The 18703-nt window shown below is 42.6% G+C and overlaps 1 protein-coding gene across 4 annotated transcripts in view; it reads right to left on the minus strand.

Annotated features, from left to right (window-relative positions):
• Positions 1–18703, minus strand: part of SH3TC1 (SH3 domain and tetratricopeptide repeats 1) — a 104360-nt gene that overhangs the window by 67011 nt on the left and 18646 nt on the right. For 2 of the 4 annotated variants that reach the window (XM_030191151.1, XM_030191150.1), the window contains 2 exons: positions 3645–3772; positions 193–298 (listed from right to left, as the gene is read on the minus strand). In XM_030191151.1, coding sequence (XP_030047011.1) covers positions 193–298; positions 3645–3752 — 214 coding nt within the window. In that variant the 5' untranslated portion in view covers positions 3753–3772. Of the gene's footprint in view, positions 1–192; positions 299–3644; positions 3773–10569; positions 10645–18703 lie in introns of those variants that run through there. The other 2 variants (XM_030191149.1, XM_030191152.1) reach the window with 2 other exon arrangements.

The following is an 18703-nucleotide window of genomic DNA, read 5'->3' on the forward strand; positions in this document are numbered from 1 at the left end:
GCAACTTTTATGGTTATGACTCTTTGCTAATGTCAGCAGGGTTACTGCTAAACAAGACAACAGAGTAAGTGAGTGGAACTGCTTTTCATTATGTCAACACTAGATGTTGATCGTCACAATTTCCATTTAACTATGTGCGCAACAATCAGGACAATCAAAAAAGAAAAGTTCTTGAAAATAAGATTGTTTTACCAAGAGAATAGTAAGTAGAAAACTTCCATACTTCTTCATAGGTTTTAAATGTCACAATTATTAGATCTTGGTCACTGTGAATGGACAACAGTCTGGCAGACAGTTCCTAGAAGATAGAAAATTAACTTTGTTCTCCGCATTTCAATCAAACACATGACCCTCTGGTTACTGAGGTTAAGAATGCAGATCAATATTTGCAGTCTATATTCTCATGTTCAGATTCAATTATAAATATCTCAATAGCTAACCAGAGGCACCCAACGTGTCACTTGTTTCTGGAGCTTACGCTAATAACTTTTCTTATTTTAGACATTACTAGACGAACCCAGTACTGCACAACAGTAGTAAGTAGGGATGAGCATTTGTTAGTGCATGTTCAGATCATTAGTGCTCCTTAAACAATTTAGTGCACACTAAGGCACTTCTATAAGAGGGCACCAACATTTAGGCACCTGAATTGCAGTGGCGTAGCTACGTGGGGCCCCGTAGATTTGGCCCTGGACCCCTCTGCCGCCAACCCTCTCGCCGCCAACCCTCCTCCACTGCCGCCGTCGGCTACCTTTGCTGGTGAGGGACCCCAACCCCCGCCAGCCGAGGTCCTCTTCTTCTGGCGTAAGGCTTCGTTCTGTTTCTGTGAGTCTGACGTCCTGCACGTACATGCAGGATGTCAGACTCACAGAAACAGAATGAAGCCTTACGCCAGAAGAAGAGGACCTCGGCTGGCGGGGGTTGGGGTCCCCCGTCAGCAAAGGTAGGCGACGGCAGCGGAGTGTTGGTGGCGGGAGGGGGGGCGAGAGGGTCGGCGGCAGTGGGGGGGCTAAAATGTGCCCCCTCACCTCCCACCAAAGTCTGGCTACGCCCCTGCCAAATTGTGTGAGTACTAAGTGTATTCTTTAAGAACACTTTGACCTTTCACCTTATGAATTTTTACTGTAGATAATTATTTCTCTTGTCCATGTGTCTCAACTACATTGTAATCTCTATAGAGTGGGGACTCTCTCTTTTTTACGTGCCTCTACTGCGCTGTGTATACTTAGTAGTACTGTAAAAATATTAAACGGAAGTGACAGCCATAAAACTAGCACATACTTTGACATTTTTTCCTGCTCATTCTGAAATCTTGGAAGTGATGAACTGTTTGGCTTATTTAGGGGTCCTTTTACAAAGGCGTGCTAGCAGTTTTAGTGCATGATGATTAGCGCGCACTAAAAGCTAGAGACACCCATAGAAATATATGGGCATTTCTAAAATTTACAAAACAAATACAGAGGGTAATACAGCATACAGCCAAAGTATACAAACAAAAAAAGAAAGGGCCTTCAACATTAGGACAACAGGAGTACTTAATTGACAGGTGACCCAACACGGGCCGTGTTTCGGCGCCAGGTGACGCCTGCCTCAGGGGTCAAAGTTTAGTTCTGCAGTGTTTAAATCATGTAGATCAAATGCCTTAACACATTGAAATGTTGTCGTTGAGAATTTTTGCTGTGACGCGAAAAAAAAGTAGGGCTTTAGTAGAAGCCTTCTCCTGTACACGGATAGCCCGATAACCCGTCGGGTCACCTGTCAATATAGTACTCCTGTTGTCCTAATCTTGAAGGCCCAGTGTTGCTTTTTTTGTTTGTATACTTTGGCTGCATCTCTAACATTTACCATGTGCTTATTTTTAGCATGTGTTAAGAACGCCAGCGTGCCTTTTGTAAAAGGGCACCTTAGAGAGGTAGACATTCACAGCTAAATCTTAGCAAATAGATAGTACTTCCAGTTCTTACACAGATGAAAGATAAATTTTGGGAAGACAGAACTACATGGCTCTACTTCTGTACTCTGAGTCTGAGTCTATAAATATACTGTTACCTTGCTGCACATCAGATGCATTTGTGTTTGAAGACCATTGGAGCAATGGAAATTCTCAGGGTTGTGTAACAAGCTGGAAATCTATTCCTTTTCTTGGCCACTATCCAGCTCATTTTCGAAAGTGATTGCCGGCCATCTTCCGACACAAATCGGGAGATGGCCGGCGATCTCGCAACGGCGGCCAAATCGATATAATCGAAAGCCGCTATTTTGACACCATCGCTGCTTTCCCATCGCAGAGCCGGCGAAAGTTCAAGGGGGCGTGCTGGCAGCGACGCGAAGGCGGGACATGGGCAGGCATAGGCGGGGTTACAAAATGGCCGGCTTTAGCCCATAATGGAAAAAAACAAGGCAGCGATGACGAGCATTTGGCCGCTTTTACTTGGTCCCTTTTTTTTCAGGTCCAAGCTTTAAAAAGGTGCCCGAACTGACCACGACCACCGGAAGGAAGCAGAGATGACCTCCCCGTACTCCCCCAGTGGTCACTAACCCCCTCCCACCAAAAAACCCCCACTTTAAACACTTTTTTTTCCAGCCTGTATGCCAGCCTCAAATGCTGTACCCACCTCCATGACAGCAGAATGTGTTCTGTCCTCCGACAGCCTTTTCCTGCTTGTGATGTGGCTCTCGGGTGAGTGTGACACCTTTTCTGTTATTTGCACTGCAGAGTCACATCAGCAATGCATTGTGGTGGGTGTAGGTATTGGTAGTTGGTAGGCTCTACTCCCCTGGTGCTTTCCCCCTGCTTACTGGGTCAGAGTGTGCCCTGTTTTGTTTCCGGTTGTAGTCCATGCGGTAGAGGCCATTTTTGTAAGCCAGTTTTAGTTCCCTTTCCTGTGTTACCCACGTTAGAGAACATAGTTATTACCTTGAATGGTGCTGAAGGAGGGCATTGTACACCATTGTGCCAGCTCTGACCTACTGCTCATCTTAGGGGCATAACCTCTGATCTGCAGTTAACTGTGAGTAAACGTGGTTATTTCAAGAAAGGACTTTTTCAGAGAGATTAGTCTTCAGGTGTGTGAACTGGTGTGCCAAAGTTGTACAGCAGCAATAAGTCCTAGAGGCTGTATGCAGGTCCCTGGAGCAGTTTTAGTGGGTGCAGAACATTTGTGGGTAGTGGGGGGTTTTTTTTTGGGGGGGGGGGTTGGGGGGCTCAGCTCCCAAAGTAAGGGAGCTATGCAAGTGGGAGCTTTTCTAAAGTCCACCGCAGTGACCCCTAGGGAGCCCGGTTGGTGTCCTGGCATGTCAGGGGGGCCAGTGCACTAAAAATGCTGGCTCCTCCCACAGTCAAATACCTTGAATTTGGCCGGGGTTTGAGATGGCTGACATAACTTTCCATTATCGCTAAAAACCGAAGCCGGCCATCTCAAACCCCAGCCAAATCCAAGGCATTTGGCTGGTTGGAACCGTATTATCGAAACAAAAGATGGCCGGCCATCTTTTTCTAAAATACGGGTCTGGCCAGCTGTTTGCGGCGCCGCCAAAATACATCACCGGCCATGTATTTCGCTGGCGTCGTTCGATTATTCCCCTCTATGTCACATATACAGCATTTGTACTGAAAACATTTATAAGAGTAGAACAAGACTCACGCTAAACACTGCCATCACCTCCTTGTTGTCATTCTCCAACAAACGAAGCCTTGCTCTCAGCTTGCCCTGGAGATATGGATCTGGAAGGCCACTCTTTTTTCTGACCATGACAAGTGTCAAGGAAATATCTGAAAAAGAGTAACTAAAATTATGACTCTCTCAGTCACTTAATGGGAGAGTGGATTCTCCTATTATAGGGGTAATTTTATGAAGCCTTTACGTACAGAAAAGGGCTTTTCAAAAAAACTATATGGCCATATATGTGCAAAAATGTAAGTGCATGGAAAGTGCTAAGTACTAATCTGGACACAGGCTTTCCCTAGGGCACAGTTTGGGAGCGGCAGGAGTGAGGTTGTGATATATGTGCATATCCTAATATATATATATATATATATATATATATATACACACACATGCACAGAGTACATGCACACCGTTACACCTCTTTTGGAGAAGGTGTAAATTTGTGTACGGGCATTTACACACTGTTCAAACTGTTTCTGGGAGCCTATTTTAAAGAAACACAGAGGGGCAGAGAGCTGGTTCTGCAGGCTGTTCCCATCACTGCTCTCTGCTAGCTGCCTTTATAACATAAGCCTAAAATATGTGACTTTTTGGACTTTTAACATAGGCATAAAATTTCCCCCATATACACAAAGGAATGTGAAGTACATGCTGAATAGAACAATGTGATTCCATAAATTTATGTACACTTGATCTCAAATTATACAATTTGATGTACATTTCCATGAGCAAAATATATTCCGGCCAATATTTAGCACCACTGGTGAATATTCAGTAGTAGCTGGTTATCTCCTGCTGAATATTCGTGGTCAGCACAATATAACCAACTAGCCACAAAAATTCAACTCTTTGCCAGCCAAATTAAGCAGTCAAACTGGGCTGTTGAAATAGTAGGACCATCTTTGGCTGCTATAAACTTAACCGGACAGCGCTGAATAGGAACTTAGCAGGTTAAGTTTATAGCAGCCAAAAAAACCTTGGGATATTCAATACCAGTCAACAGAAACAGCCCGGCATTGAATATCTGGGATCTGCACCAACCGCGTGACTTAGCCATCCTGCCTCCCATGGTCTGAATATCGACCAGATTGTAACTAGGGTTTATATGAGCTCAGGCTTATGGGCAACACACTAAAAGCAATTAGGTGGCAATTCTATAAAAGTTGGATGGCATTCATACAAGCAAAACCAACATCAAGGTACCCACAAGTCAGCAACGTGCTCAGCCGTTTTCTATAATGCCAAAGCAGGTGCGTTTATAGACCTACAGTTTTTCCAACTGAGCCCACTAAGTAGCTGCGTAAAATAATTTCTTTGAGAATCTGTTGTGAAAATGGAAAGCCTTCAATTTTATCTTGAAAAATGATTGCAGGCTTTTACTATAATGTTCTTATTTCTTTCTAAAAAGGTGGTGTCTCTGCATGTTGTAACCTCTCCATCTTGTTGGTTTCTCACTATCCTGAACTGATTGATTGGAGACCCTCCAGCCAGGACCTCAGACAGCCACATAAAAACCTCTACTACTTCACATAGAGATGTCATCTGGCAGGTGACAGTACAGTAATGAGTTGTTAGTTCAGTAATTGTGTGTGTGTGTGTGAATGAAGAAACATGAAACACAATGTAGATAAGGAGAATATAGATGTGGAATATATTGTGAAACGTCTTATTTGCATTAAAGCCTGACTAAATGCAAGTGCTATGATCTTCTGTAGAGGAAATAATTGTTCAGGCATCTGTCCTGGTGCTCTCCATAACTAAAGCATTGTGGCAAATTCCTTTCTTTTTCAGCTGGTGCCGCTGATCTTCCATCTTCTTGTTGCTAGCCATGGCTCTGCACTTGCTCAAGGCCCCAGGCTTTGCCCAGATGCTGAAGAACAGCATTAAGGTAACACAGTTCTGAATTTTGGCCTTGTACTAAAGCATATAGGACAATTCAGTATTGGTATGAATTATAGCATACCTTGCTAATTGTTGTTTATGCCCAAACGGTGATGCTCAAAACTAACAAGTGCCCGAACAGTGGTGCCCAAAAGTCACGTACCCTAGTGCATTGTAGTGCTGGTTGGTGTCAATGAACAGCCAGGCCTCACTCTCTCTCTTACTACCTCTGTACTCTATTCCCTTAAACCCTAATAAAACCAAATTCCATAAAGCCCCATTAACATCCATCCTGCTGCTCTGTTTTATCCCTTTCTACCAAACACCCACTCTAACCCTCTAAAGCCACCTAAGCCCTTCTTATCCAACTTTTTACCAAGATACAAAATAAGCACGTGTATATAATATGTAAACTGCTGTGATTGTAACCACAGAAAGGCAGTATATCAAATCCCATCCCTGTCTATCAGCCCCTGTCTGTCTGTTTCTCTGTCTGGCAGTGTCTGTTTTCACACACACACACACACACACACACACACACACACACACACGTGCCCAGCACTATCCTCGCCTCCCACCACCGGCTGGCTCTGCCACCCAATCTTGGCTAAGCTCCTTAGGATCCATTCCTTCTGAATAGGATTCCTTTATGTTTATCCCACATATTTGCTTCTTTGAGGAAGAGGCAAAGCGACACCAAACCATGACAGAAGTCTATCAGCTGGGACCAGTGGCATAGCTACATGGGGCATGGGGGGGCCTGGGCCCCCATAGATTGGGACCTAGACCCTCCTGCCGACGACCTGCTCGACCCCCCTCCCGCCGCCAACCCGCCTACCTTTGCTGGCCCCTGCCAGCCGAGGTCCTCCTTGCAAAAGGCTTCCTATTCCTTCTGTTTCTGACGATGCCAGACTCACAGAACGAAGCCTTGCAGAGCTGATCTGCAAGGCTTCGTTCTGGGAGACTGACGTCCTGCACATACAATGTGCAGGACGTCAGAAACAGAAGGAATAGGAAGCCTTTTGTGAGGAGGACCTTGGCTGGCGGGGGGTTCGGGTCCCCCACCAGCAAAGGTAGACGGGTTGGTGGCGGGAGGGGGGGTCAAGCAGGTCATCGGGGGGGGGTGGACAATAGCTGGCGGGTGGGTGGTGTCGGCAGCAATGGGGGGGCGGAGGGGTCGGCGGCACCGGGGTGGGGGCTACAATGTGCCCCCTCTCCTCGGGCTCTGGACCCCCCTCCTGCCGAAGTCTGGCTACGCCCCTGGCTGGGACACTTCCTCTCTGTGCTCAGGGCAATATACTGCACCTATAAAACCATAAGACCACCCGCAGGCAATCCATAGGAGCCAGAAGTCCTATCATTTGCTAAGCATGTAGGTAGTCTGAAATGCTTCAGATATCGTTGATGTGTGTCCGAGCTACCCAGCATCCAGTCACAATAACTACATCCTATCCTAATTTCATGTGGGTTCTATGTATGCCACTTAAATGATGTTGAGGGCAGAGGGTATTTTGTTGCAAGATGGAGGGGTGCAGTCATGCCCTACATGGAATGTGTGCTGGGCAACCCTGCTCAAATGTGCAGTTCCTGTGCGCAAACGTGCTATCCCCCTGCATCTATCCTTCCTTGAACTCCAGGGTACTGACAGCTCCTTCTCCCCACTTCATGGCATGTTTTAGCTATTCACTGCATGTTCCCACTCTTACTATGTCACTCTCTGAGGGGACACTGGACCTGTGTAGTATTTCCTAGTACTTGTTCATTTAGAGGGATGTGTGAACATAGTGCATGCTAGTGGATCAGGCAGATGGCAGACATCTGAGCTATGCTTCCTACGTCCCTGCTCTCCCTCTTCGTGTAGGGACTACATGTGCTATCAGACTGCAGCACTTACATGCATTGATTTAATGTGAGGACTTGTTTGGACAAGTGAGGTGGGATGTGCCCTTGTGACTGATGCAGGCTCATATCTGCCATGTCCATATGTGATGAGCTCTCTCTATCCTTTTTACAGTCCCCAATCTTGCTTTGAGTAAGTTATGGTGATATGTCTGTGGCCCATCTGCCAATCTAACCCACGTCTACCTATTTTATGCATAGATACAGTTTCAGGCACATCTATTTCCCTAGCACATCCAATCTTGTACTCCTTTTCCAGCTCTGCCCCTCTGCTGGCACTTACCATACCTCTGTAGGGAATGCAGCACTCCTATTAAAATGCCTCTGTATCTCCTCCTGCCAGAAACAATTTGTGCTCCTTTCCCAGGGACAGCCTGGCCAAGAAAACACTGTCTGCTGCCCTGAAATTGGGTAGCCTCATGGTAGCAGCCACTTTTGTAGAGTCCTCACACCTGCGATATCGATGTGCAAGTTGCAACCGTGCATGTGCACACATGCGACAGCACACACCGATCACCGGACACTCCACTACAACTGAACATTTACAATTGTTACAGAAAACTCACTCATTCTGTATAAATGTGCCCTCTAAAGAATAACCTCCAGATTCTATCTAGCGTCTAGAGATCTGCACCAAAATCCAAGCAGATTCTATAACAATGTGCGTAACTTAGCAAGCATAACGAGCTGAGTGCTGATAACAGCAATAATGAGCACTAATTGGTACTGATTAGAATTTACGCACACAACTCACTAAGCGTATTCTGTAATGAAGTGCACCGAATGTCTAACGCGCGAAGGCAAAAAGGGGTGTGGTTATGAGCAGGGAAATAGGCATTTCGTGGGCGTTCTGAAATTTAAGCATATAGTTATAGAATATGGCCCAGTGTGCCTAAATCTACACGCCGGGATTTACGCTACATTCTTGTTGGTGTAAATGGATGTCACGATTGTGACTATATTCCCTGTTGGACTTGCTTTGGGGTTCATCCAGCCAAGCCAAGTCTGTGTGTAAATCCTGAAGCCATTGTGAAAATCCTGAAATCCGTTCCAGTCCAGTCTAGTCCATTCCGGGATCCTATTCCAGCCAAGCCGTGCTCTGCTGTTATGCTGCTAAGCCCCACCCTGCTGGTGACCTCACCTGTAGTGCCTTTATTACCACCTGGGAACTTCCTAAGATTGCCTTTGCATCGCTATAGGTCAGTCGGTGTGCTGTTGCACTTCTGCTTGGTTCTGTCTGTGGGAATTTCTGCCTTCTGTTTCAGTGTGTTTGTTTGGGGGCATTTCTGCCTTCTGTTTCAGTGTGTCTGTTTGGTCAGTGGTGTTTGTTATATTCCTCTTACTTGTAGTTCCTGCTCTGTCTCCTTGTGCTGGCTGCTGCCAGTGTGTGTGTAATTAGCTCTCACCATACTACACCTAGGATTGTTTTCTCCGGTTGCAGTAATCTGTGGTGAGCCTGTTTCTCTCCAGTGTTTCTCTGTACGTTTTGTGGCTGCCTTGTGTTCAGCCTTCTGTTAATGCTCAGGTATTAGGTTGTGGTTGTAGCCTAGCTTTGTGTTCTGCCTTGTCTGTCTTATTCCGTGTCTTTAGTTCCCCTCTGCCTTTTCCCTCAGTCCCTGTTTTGTGCAAGCTTGTTGTTGTATCCTGTTACCTAAGGAAGTTCCCTCAGTTCTGAGTCCTGATTCCTGGTCCCTGTTTAGTCAAGCTTGCTTTGGAGTCCTATTCCCTGTGTGTGTTCCTGTATCCTGTAAGTCCTGCCAGCTAACGCACCTAGGGGCTCAACCCCTAGGGAACGGCAGTCAAGTGTAGGTGAAGTCTTGTTCCAGTCCTGTGTTCCAGTCCGAGTGTTCTAGTCCAGTGTGTTCCTGCTTTGCTTACCTACATCTTAAGCCCCTGTCTTGTTGGTGTGTTTGCCCAGTGCTGGTTTGGGTTTTTGCCTGCCAATGCTGCCCTATGGCTGTGGTGCAAGGGCCCGCGAATCCAGTTTTCGCTTGAGAGGCTTGACAATGAATACATGTAGTTTTAGGAGCTGAGATATCAACTAAGTGTATTCTATAATCGAGCGCCGATTATAGAATGCACTCCATCAACATTGATTTCAGCACCGATTTTTTAGGCGCCATATACAGAATCTCCCCCTAAATGTGAAAATTTTGATGATGCTATTTAAGTGTACTACCATTAAAGTGAGTGCTCTTTATAAAACTGCCCTTCACTTGTTAACATAAGAACATAAAAATAGCCACACTGGGTCAGACCAATGATTCAACTAGCAGTGGCTTCCCCAAAGTCCATCTCAATAACAGACAATGAACTTTTCATCCAGGAACTTGTCCAAATCTCTTTTAAACCCAGATACGCTAACCGCTCCTCCAGCAACAAATTCAAATGCTTAACTATTCTTTTGAGTGAAAAAAAATATTTCCTTCTGTTTGTTTTAAAAGTATTTCCATGTAATTTCATTGAGTGTCCCCTGGTCTTTGTACTGTTTGAAAGTGTAAAAAATCGATCCACTTCTACTTGTTGTACACCACTCAGGATTTTGTAGACCTCAATCATATCCCCCCCCCCCCCCCCCAACTCTGCTGTCTCTTTTCCAACTGAAAAGCCCTAACCTCTTTAGCCTTTCCTCATATGGAAAGTTTAACAGCAGAGGAGTTTGTTATTTGTAAGCCAAAAAGCTTTATTAAATGGACACAGCTCGTCAGTTTAGAGAATTGTGCACTCCAGAGATGTATAAATAAAAAAGCAGTGACTCATAAAGAAGTGTGTGTAAATTGAATTAGTAGGCAACTATATTGTTTCAAACATAAGGTGAACAAGTGTTAGTTATCAATCCTACAACCATTTAGTTCCAGGTGTGCACTATATTGTAACTTGGTATTAAAATTAGGGAACAGTGAAGTCTTAGAAGGTCAAGTTGGGATTGCAAGAAAGAAGAAAGCTAGAGCGAGGAGTTTAAGAACAGTTGATGCTTTATGTTATCTGGGTAGAGTGTGTTTCTGACATTTTTAATCACCAACATCACTCATTTAGTTGTAGTAATATAGTAAAATATATTGATCATAAATTGAAATCTGCAACAAACTAGCTAAAGAAATTTTACTGTGTCGGGGCTTACCTGTGGGAAAACTGTCTGCAGACTCCAGAGATATCTCTGAATTGTCCTTCAGGCAGTCATTAATCTCAACAAAATCTGGAAGACAGAAGAGCTGTGAGGGAAAATCACAACAGCAAAGAGACTGTCCCATGTTCTATAGTAGTGGCCCATTCTGTTTCCTGATTCAAAATATTTCCTTCCCTGCTCTGTCCCAATTACCAAACAACTCCATTGCCAGGGTGGTGAGAGGAATGCTGGTCTCCCTCCCCCCCCCCCCCCCAATCTTCCAAAACTAGTCTCACTTGAGAGGATGCAGGGTTGGACACACTCCTTTTCACACTCCTACAAAAGTTTACATTTCTCCCTACCCATCCTATGCTAATCTTTATTTTTATCATGTGGGAAAATGAATCCTTTCATCACCATACTAACCTCTCCTGATGAGGTCCTGACAACAATGTCCCTACACAAAAACACCTCACTTCTCTGAAATGGTAGATTGAGGAAGGTGACTATTAGGCTCATTTTCAAAAGAGAAAAATGTCCAAAAAGTGACGTAAGTCTGCATTTGGACGTTTTTCTCACAAAAACGTCCAAATCAGTATTTTCGAAACCTATTTTTAGACATTTTTCTCTGAAGTCCGTCAGAAGGACGTCCAAATCTCAAGGGGGCGTATTCAAGGCGGGACTTGGGCATTCCTAAGACTTAGACGTCTATTTTTCAGACATAATGGAACAAAACAAAAACATCCAGAACTAAAACTTAGCTATTTTGAGCGAGACCTGTTTTAATAACAAATAGCTGCAGTGGGAATTGAACCCACTTCCCCAGGATCAAAGTCTGCTGCACTACCCACTAGGCTACTCCTTTACTTCACACAAGAGGTGCCCCAAATGACCAGATGACCGCTGCAGGGAATTGAGGATCACCTCCCCTTACTCCCTCAGTGGTCTCTATCCCCCTCCCACCCCCAAAAAATGTGATTAAAAATATTACTTGCCAGCCTCAGATGTTATACTCAGGTCCATTAGAATAGCATGCACAGGTCCCTGGAGTAGTCTAGTAGTGCTGCAGTGCACTGCAGACAGATGGACCCAGGCTTCTACCTCCCCCTACTTGTTACACTTGTGGAGGAACCTGTGAGCCCTCCAAAACCCACCATACCCACATATTGTGCTCCCTTCACCTGTAAGGGCTATGGTAGTGGTGTACAGTTGGGGGTAGTGGGTTCTGTGGGGCTCAGCAGACAAGGTAAGGGAGCAATGGTGAGATGTGTACCTGGAAGCATTTTATAAAGTCCATTGCAGTGCCCCCATGGATGCCCTATTGCTTTCCTGGGATGTCACTTTTCCACTATTCTACCTGATGCCAAGCTTTCTATTTTTTTTAATAAACAATAGACACAAGGCTCAGATGTTATCATTAGATTTTGGCTTTGAATTTAGATCTATAGATGAAAAGAATGTCTCATTACATATATCTAAATACCAGAGTGCTATTTTTCCATACTTCATACATTCCCTAGTAACCTGTCCCAATGCAACTGAAGCTTTTACCTCCTCAGTGCATGTAAATGGTTTCATCCCTGTGTGGATTCTCTGATGCCGTGTGAGGCTTTCTTTCCAACCAAAGCTTTTACCACACTCAGGACATGTAAATGGTTTCACTCCTGTATCTGTATTCTCTGGTTTATTGTGAGGTTTACTTTCTGACCAAAGCTTTTACCAGACTCTATACATGCAAATGGTTTCTCCCGTGTGGACTTTCTGATGCACTTTGAGATTTAAATTACAACCAAAGCTTTTACCACACTTAGAACATGTGAATGGTCTCACTCTATTATAGATTTTCCTGTGCATTTTGTACATTTTGCATTTGGATGTTTTTTTGTTTGAAAATGGACCAAAAAATAAAACATCCAAATCACAAAACGTTTTTCCAAACAGCATTTTCAAAACAAAAAGATAGACTTTTTTTTTCGTTTGTAGAAAATGACCTTTCCTTTTTCTGATTTTGGACATTTTACAAAAAAGTCCAAATTCAGACTTAGGTGTCTTATCCAAAAAACAAGCCGCGCTAGCAGCTTCCAGTACGGTAATGCCAACAAAGCTCATTCACACGCTTAACTAGACAACTCATTAGAGAGTTGGTCTACCCAATCTGAGGACATTTCAAACGATTCATTCTGAAGAAAATCCTTCAACTAGAAAGATTCAAAAAAACCCACATACGTTCTTCTCAGATACTTGATCATATACTTCCTAGGAAAAATTTAAAAAGAAAACCATTACTAAAACTTTTATCAAGGGTCACATAGGGGCCCTTTTACTAACCTGCGATGTATTTTAAAGGGGCTTTCTAATACTCATTGTCCATTGGACATTTGTCCGGCAGTTTTGTTTGCTGATACTCCTCCCATTATAATTGATTGGTTGAGTTTTGTAAATGCAATTTTATCTTAGGGTTGGTTCTCTCTTCCATATGGAAAGATAGTACGCACTCCAATACCAGAAGGTAATGACCTAAATTTATCTCTAGCGGCTAGTTTTAGACAAGTAGCTAGAATTTCATTTCTTACTAAGTTAATCGAATTTGTTGTATCTTCTCAACTAAATATTTTTATCTCAAATAGCAACATATTATTGTTATCTCAACATGGTTTTAGAAATTTTTTCAGTACTGAAACCCTTCTCTTTTTTTTATTATTTTATTTATCGTTTTAATCAATTACTTTCACATTTAACACATAAATGTATAAAGAAAAACAAGAAATTGTAATAAGGAAAAGTTTCTCCCCTCTAAACAATATTATACGATTGTCCACAACTGGAGGACCCAAGATTAGGAAAAACATACAAAAGGAAAAAAAAAAAAAAGAAAAACTCAAACTGGTTAATCTTATATTTAACAATCTCTGGAAACCCTTCTTATAGAATTGACTTCCTATGTTAGAGAATACTTGAGCAGAGGCAGTCAGGTATTGCTTCTACAATCTGATATGTCTACCGCTTTTGACACTGGCAATCATGACATTTTGTTATGTAGATTGTCGGAAGTTGGTGTTACTAGAACAGTATTAAATTGGTTTGAAAGTTTCTTGAAGTCTAGAAATTAAGCGGCGCTGAAGGATGGAATTTTCTCTGAGTCCTGGGTACCTCCAGGTAGCGTCCCAGGGGTCATCGATTTCTCCTTTACTATATAACATTTATATGAGCACACTGAGCATGATTCAATTACTATCAAGTGAACACATTTTTTCATATGCTGATGATATATTTTTGTTGATTCCTGTTCATGAAGACTTTCATCAGTTTACAATAAGAGCGTCAGAAATTTTGGAACAGATTCAATATTAGTCAGTAAAATATAGGCCAAAATTAAATATGGAAATGACAAAGCCCATAAACACACCCCTTTTCAGCTGCGTGCATTTATTGTGAACTATGCGCTTTGCAATTTAGGCACGGTTCTTCATAGAATACACTTAGCGATTTCCGTGCATAAATTGTAATTTTTGCCGATTAGCACTCGTTATTGCTTAAGTGATGTTAGAAACACTGATTATCTTGTTCCGCCAATTAAGTTAAGTGCTTATCTCCGCGCAAATCTAAGTACCATATATAGAATCTGGGGGATAACCCCCTCCCTTATTCTAAAACGACACAAGTAAATGCTAGGAGCACCCTCATTCTGCCTATGACCGTCCCATTTCCGTGCCCCTTTTTTTTTTACTCACATGTAAAATTTAGGCTCTGATCCCACGCCTACATTTATACATATAAATTTCAATTAAATCTAATTAGTGCTAATAGATTGTTAAAACAAGTCATAATTATCTCATTATTCAATTAAACTGCATATACAAATTGGGCTTTTCTGCATGCAATTTTTGGCAACTTTTATAAAATCAGAGGGTATATGTGAATGTATATTCAGAGGCAGTAAACTTATTATGTATTGCTCATGTTTGATTTATTCTTACTGTACACCGCCTTGAGTGAATTCCTTCAAAAAGGCGGTAAATAAATCTTAATAAATGTCACTGAATATACATTTATAATTCTAAATAGATAAGTTACAATGTCAGTACAAGCCGAGGTATTTTTCAAAACTCTGTGGTGTTATTTTTGAAAAGGGGATATGTTTTAAATTGTTTGTCTGCTGCTGGGTTATTTTTGTCTGATTTTTAGAATGGAATTTCAGGAGGTTTGTGGTGTCTTTATTGGGTGGTGTTTCTTTCCCTTAACTTTAAAATTAGAAGTTCAAAGGGAAAGACTAGAAACAGTTTTAGTTTGAACTCTCAGCAGCCCTCCCACTCTACCTTCTAATTTTACCATATACACTGACTAATTAAGGCGTTGGATCAGACAGTATTTCCTGTCATCTGTCAGAAGGAAAGCACAAGGAATTAATTTATAACAATTGCTGGTTATCTGTGAAAACAAAACACAAGTATATTTCAGGGGGCGCTTGACTAGTAATGACAGATTTCATCTTTGAAGTTATTTGTAATAGTTCTGGGCTTTTTTGTGCTCTGGGCATGATTATTCCATAAAGGAAAATCACAGCTGCGCACACCTTTCATGGATGCATAAACACATTTTAAGAGAAAAGTACAGTCCTGGCCACTCTATGCTGGTTGATTATAGGCCAGTTTTAACTCTACCTTTTGTTATAAAAGTGGTAGAGAAAGACATGCCAGCAACTTGTGAATTTTTAGATAAAACCAATGTCAACCATGTCCATCAGTCAAGTTTTCAAGAGGGTTATATTACTGAGACTTCTCTGGTTGCAATGATAAATAGAATTAGGCTTAATGCAGATACAGGGGGGGGGAAACACAATTATGGTGTCATCGGATTTCAGTGCAGCATTTGATATAATTGGGTTTTGGAGGGCTCACACTTTCCACCATAAATTTAACAGTTAGAGTGGAATATGGGCCTGGGTTCCCTTCTCTACAGTGCACTGCACTGACCACTAGGCTACTCCAGAGACCTGCTTGCTGCTCGAATAGGCCTGGCCATAACATCTGATGCTGTCATAGAGGCTGGTATATATGTTTCTTTCACATCTTTGAGGAGGGGAGTGGGAGTTAGTAACCACTCGGGGGGTAAGGAGGGGGTCATACCTTAATCCCTCCAGTGGTCATTTGGTCATTTAGGGCACCTTTTTGTGACTTAGTTTTGACTGAAGCAGTTCTAGACCAAAATATCTAACTTTTAGCCCTGGAAATGTTTGCTTTGTTCCATTATAGCAGAAAAATGTCTAAGTTTTGGGAATGCCCAAATCCTGCCCCTGACACACACCTCCTTGTGATTTGGACACACTGCATATTGTGATACCGCTTCCCTTTCCTGGTGAATGTGTCCCGTAATCCAGACCTCCGCCTCCACACTTATGCGGTAACTCTTGAAGCCGGACTCAGTTCAAAACAGAAAAAGATTTAATACCAACTTCACTCACACACAAAATAAACAAAAATCCTCTCAATTTGGGGGAACAGTTCCAGTTACCCTCACTGCCCCTTCTTTTGGTAGCAAAGTTCTGCTTTCCCTTATTTCTTCAGGTTTAACTTTAGCCCAGTTCCACTCAGCACTCCACAAAGTTCAGTTCTATTTTCACACTGGTTTCACCCAGCCTTTTAGCACAGTTCAGTTCAGGATTCAGTCAAATGCAGTTCAGTCTTCAGCAAAGTTCAGTTCCACAAAATGAGCAAAAAAAACTCTCCAAAGGAAGACGAAGAAATCATATGAACCAGGAACGTCCTACCTTTCCTCCTCCAGCACTTCCACCAGCTCTGTCACTAGCAAGCCTGGTAGCACACCTCCCTCTTCAGAGAACAAACGCCTGTGGCATCCCACGTGCTCTTGTGCTGGAGAGATTAACCTTGGGTATTCTCCCAGTCCATGCTGGCTGTCTCTCCTGGAACTGGCAATTCAACAGGCATGTCCAGCTCTGCCTCTTTGTAATCCATTTCCTCAGGTAACTCTGCCTCCTCCTCCTCCTCCCTCTCCTCCAGCTTCAGAACGTTCAAGAAAATCTCTCCTCCCTCCTTCGAGCTGGGAGAAATCCGATATTGATTATGCAGCCATGGGAACTGGGCCTCCTCCTGGCTGTTTCTCCCCCTGCTGGTTACTGGGGAGAATGGCTCTCTATACCCTGGGCTATCTTCCCTCCCACTTTTTCTGAGAATCCCTCCCGGGTTTTTGGGCCCTCCCCTTTCTCCAAGTCCCCCAGGGAATTCTGGACCTTGTAGTTCTGGGGCCCACGGCCTTTTGCTATATCCTCGTTTACCTGCCTTATCACAATATGAACTGCATAGAAAAACATCTTAAAAATGGGTTTTGAAAATAGAGATTTGGATGTTTTGGGGGGGAAAAAATGTCCATCTGCCGCTTTCTGCCATGTTTTGGACATTTTTATGTTTCGAAAATGAGACCCATAATGACACAAAATGAAACTGTTTTTCATGCACATCCTTGAAACTACAAGGGACAGAATCAGTCTCATAGACTATAATGGGAGCTGAACAGCTGCAACAAGACCTCCTTGAGATACTCACAACTTGAACTATGATGTGGGGTTCAAGCTCTATAGGGTGAATAAAATGGGCCTCAGTACCGTGAGTGAGCAACTATTTGTGTTTCAGTTCGTAGTCATAGTGGAGAACACTAATGAAGCATTCATGGCGTTTCCACCTGCTGATCACACTCAATTTCTTTTCTGAATCATGCTGAATACTCTTTAAGACCCTATGAGGCTTATTTTCAAAGTACTTAGCCTCCCAAAGTTCCATAGAAACATATGGAACTTAGCCTCTCAAAGTGCTTTGAAAATATGCCTCTATATCTTCCAAATAGATCCAAAGATGTGTCCTCCAGAGACCAAAAAGAGCAGAGATGGAAAAGATACATCAACCTCACAAAGAGCTATTTATGGAACTTTCTTCAGTGGATTAACACAGTTTTAAAAGGGTTATACTAACCAATGGCAAATTCAAAGATGGTTAATTTGATTCAATTTGTGGATTGCAGAACTCTGTTGGGGGGAGTTCAATAAAATTAATGTTTGCATTCACTCATTTGTATAGTCATTTGCTATGAACTGGGGAATGCAAACCAGTATCTCAGCAACATCATGGTTCATCATCCCACAGCTTTGTACTTAAAGTTTCCTTCAGCCCCTCTGCCAAATGTAATACACCTACTCTCCATAATTATAATATTGTTCTATAAGTCACTAATGGTTAGTCCTACTAGTTTCACATTATGGAAAGTTCAAATTCTTTTTCCTTATTCATCTGCTCTTCAGTTTTAAAACTGCTAGATTAACACTGGGCAGTGGAGCCCTTGTCATTTCTCAGCTGAGCAATTAAAGCATGATCAATTGCATCAGTGGTCAATTAACACGTGGGCTGGACATTCTTTTAACATGAGATACTGATAGTTTCCCACAAGGAAAACTAATATGAGGTCATAATTCAAACCAGAGAACTCTTTTCACATAAACATACAATTATCATTTCTTGGTAATGATATTGTAACCATATTTCTCAGAGAAGGAAAATTAGAATTAGCAGTTTTGTGTGTTTTCTTTACCCTCTTTTTGCAATGCTTATATCTCTTAAGTTAACAACCTGCTTTCCTATACATTAATGGAGTTCTTTTCTTGTTTCCTATTTTTAACATGTACACCACTCTGTTCTCCCCGTCAGCTGAGCGGTATAGAAAGTTATAATAAGTAAAGCAAATAAAAAAATATATGTGTGATTTTTGTTCAAGAACCTTAAGATTGTAGAGGAAATGCACCCGTTTCAAACAACCATATTTGTGATTATATTTGTTCAAGAACCTTATTATTAAGATTTGTAGAGTAAATGCACTCTCTTGAATGAAGGAGATGGTTACTGTGTTTCTATCTAGCCTGCAAGCTGCAAGGTTTGACTACTGCTGCTTTCATTGATTTTAGCTTTATTGAATGTTTGTTCCTTTTGGGACTGCAATAGCTGTTTCAGCCCCTGACGCAGCCTCTAGTAAGGCGAAACGTGGCCACATCAGGACTTTATTACAGACTGGCACAAATAAAGCGGATACCTACCTGTAGCAGGTGTTCTCCGAGGACAGCAGGCTGATTATTCTCACATATGGGTCG

This window comes from Microcaecilia unicolor, chromosome 2 (genome assembly GCF_901765095.1).
Source record: "Microcaecilia unicolor chromosome 2, aMicUni1.1, whole genome shotgun sequence".
In the NCBI taxonomy this organism is placed as follows: Eukaryota; Metazoa; Chordata; class Amphibia; order Gymnophiona; family Siphonopidae; genus Microcaecilia; species Microcaecilia unicolor.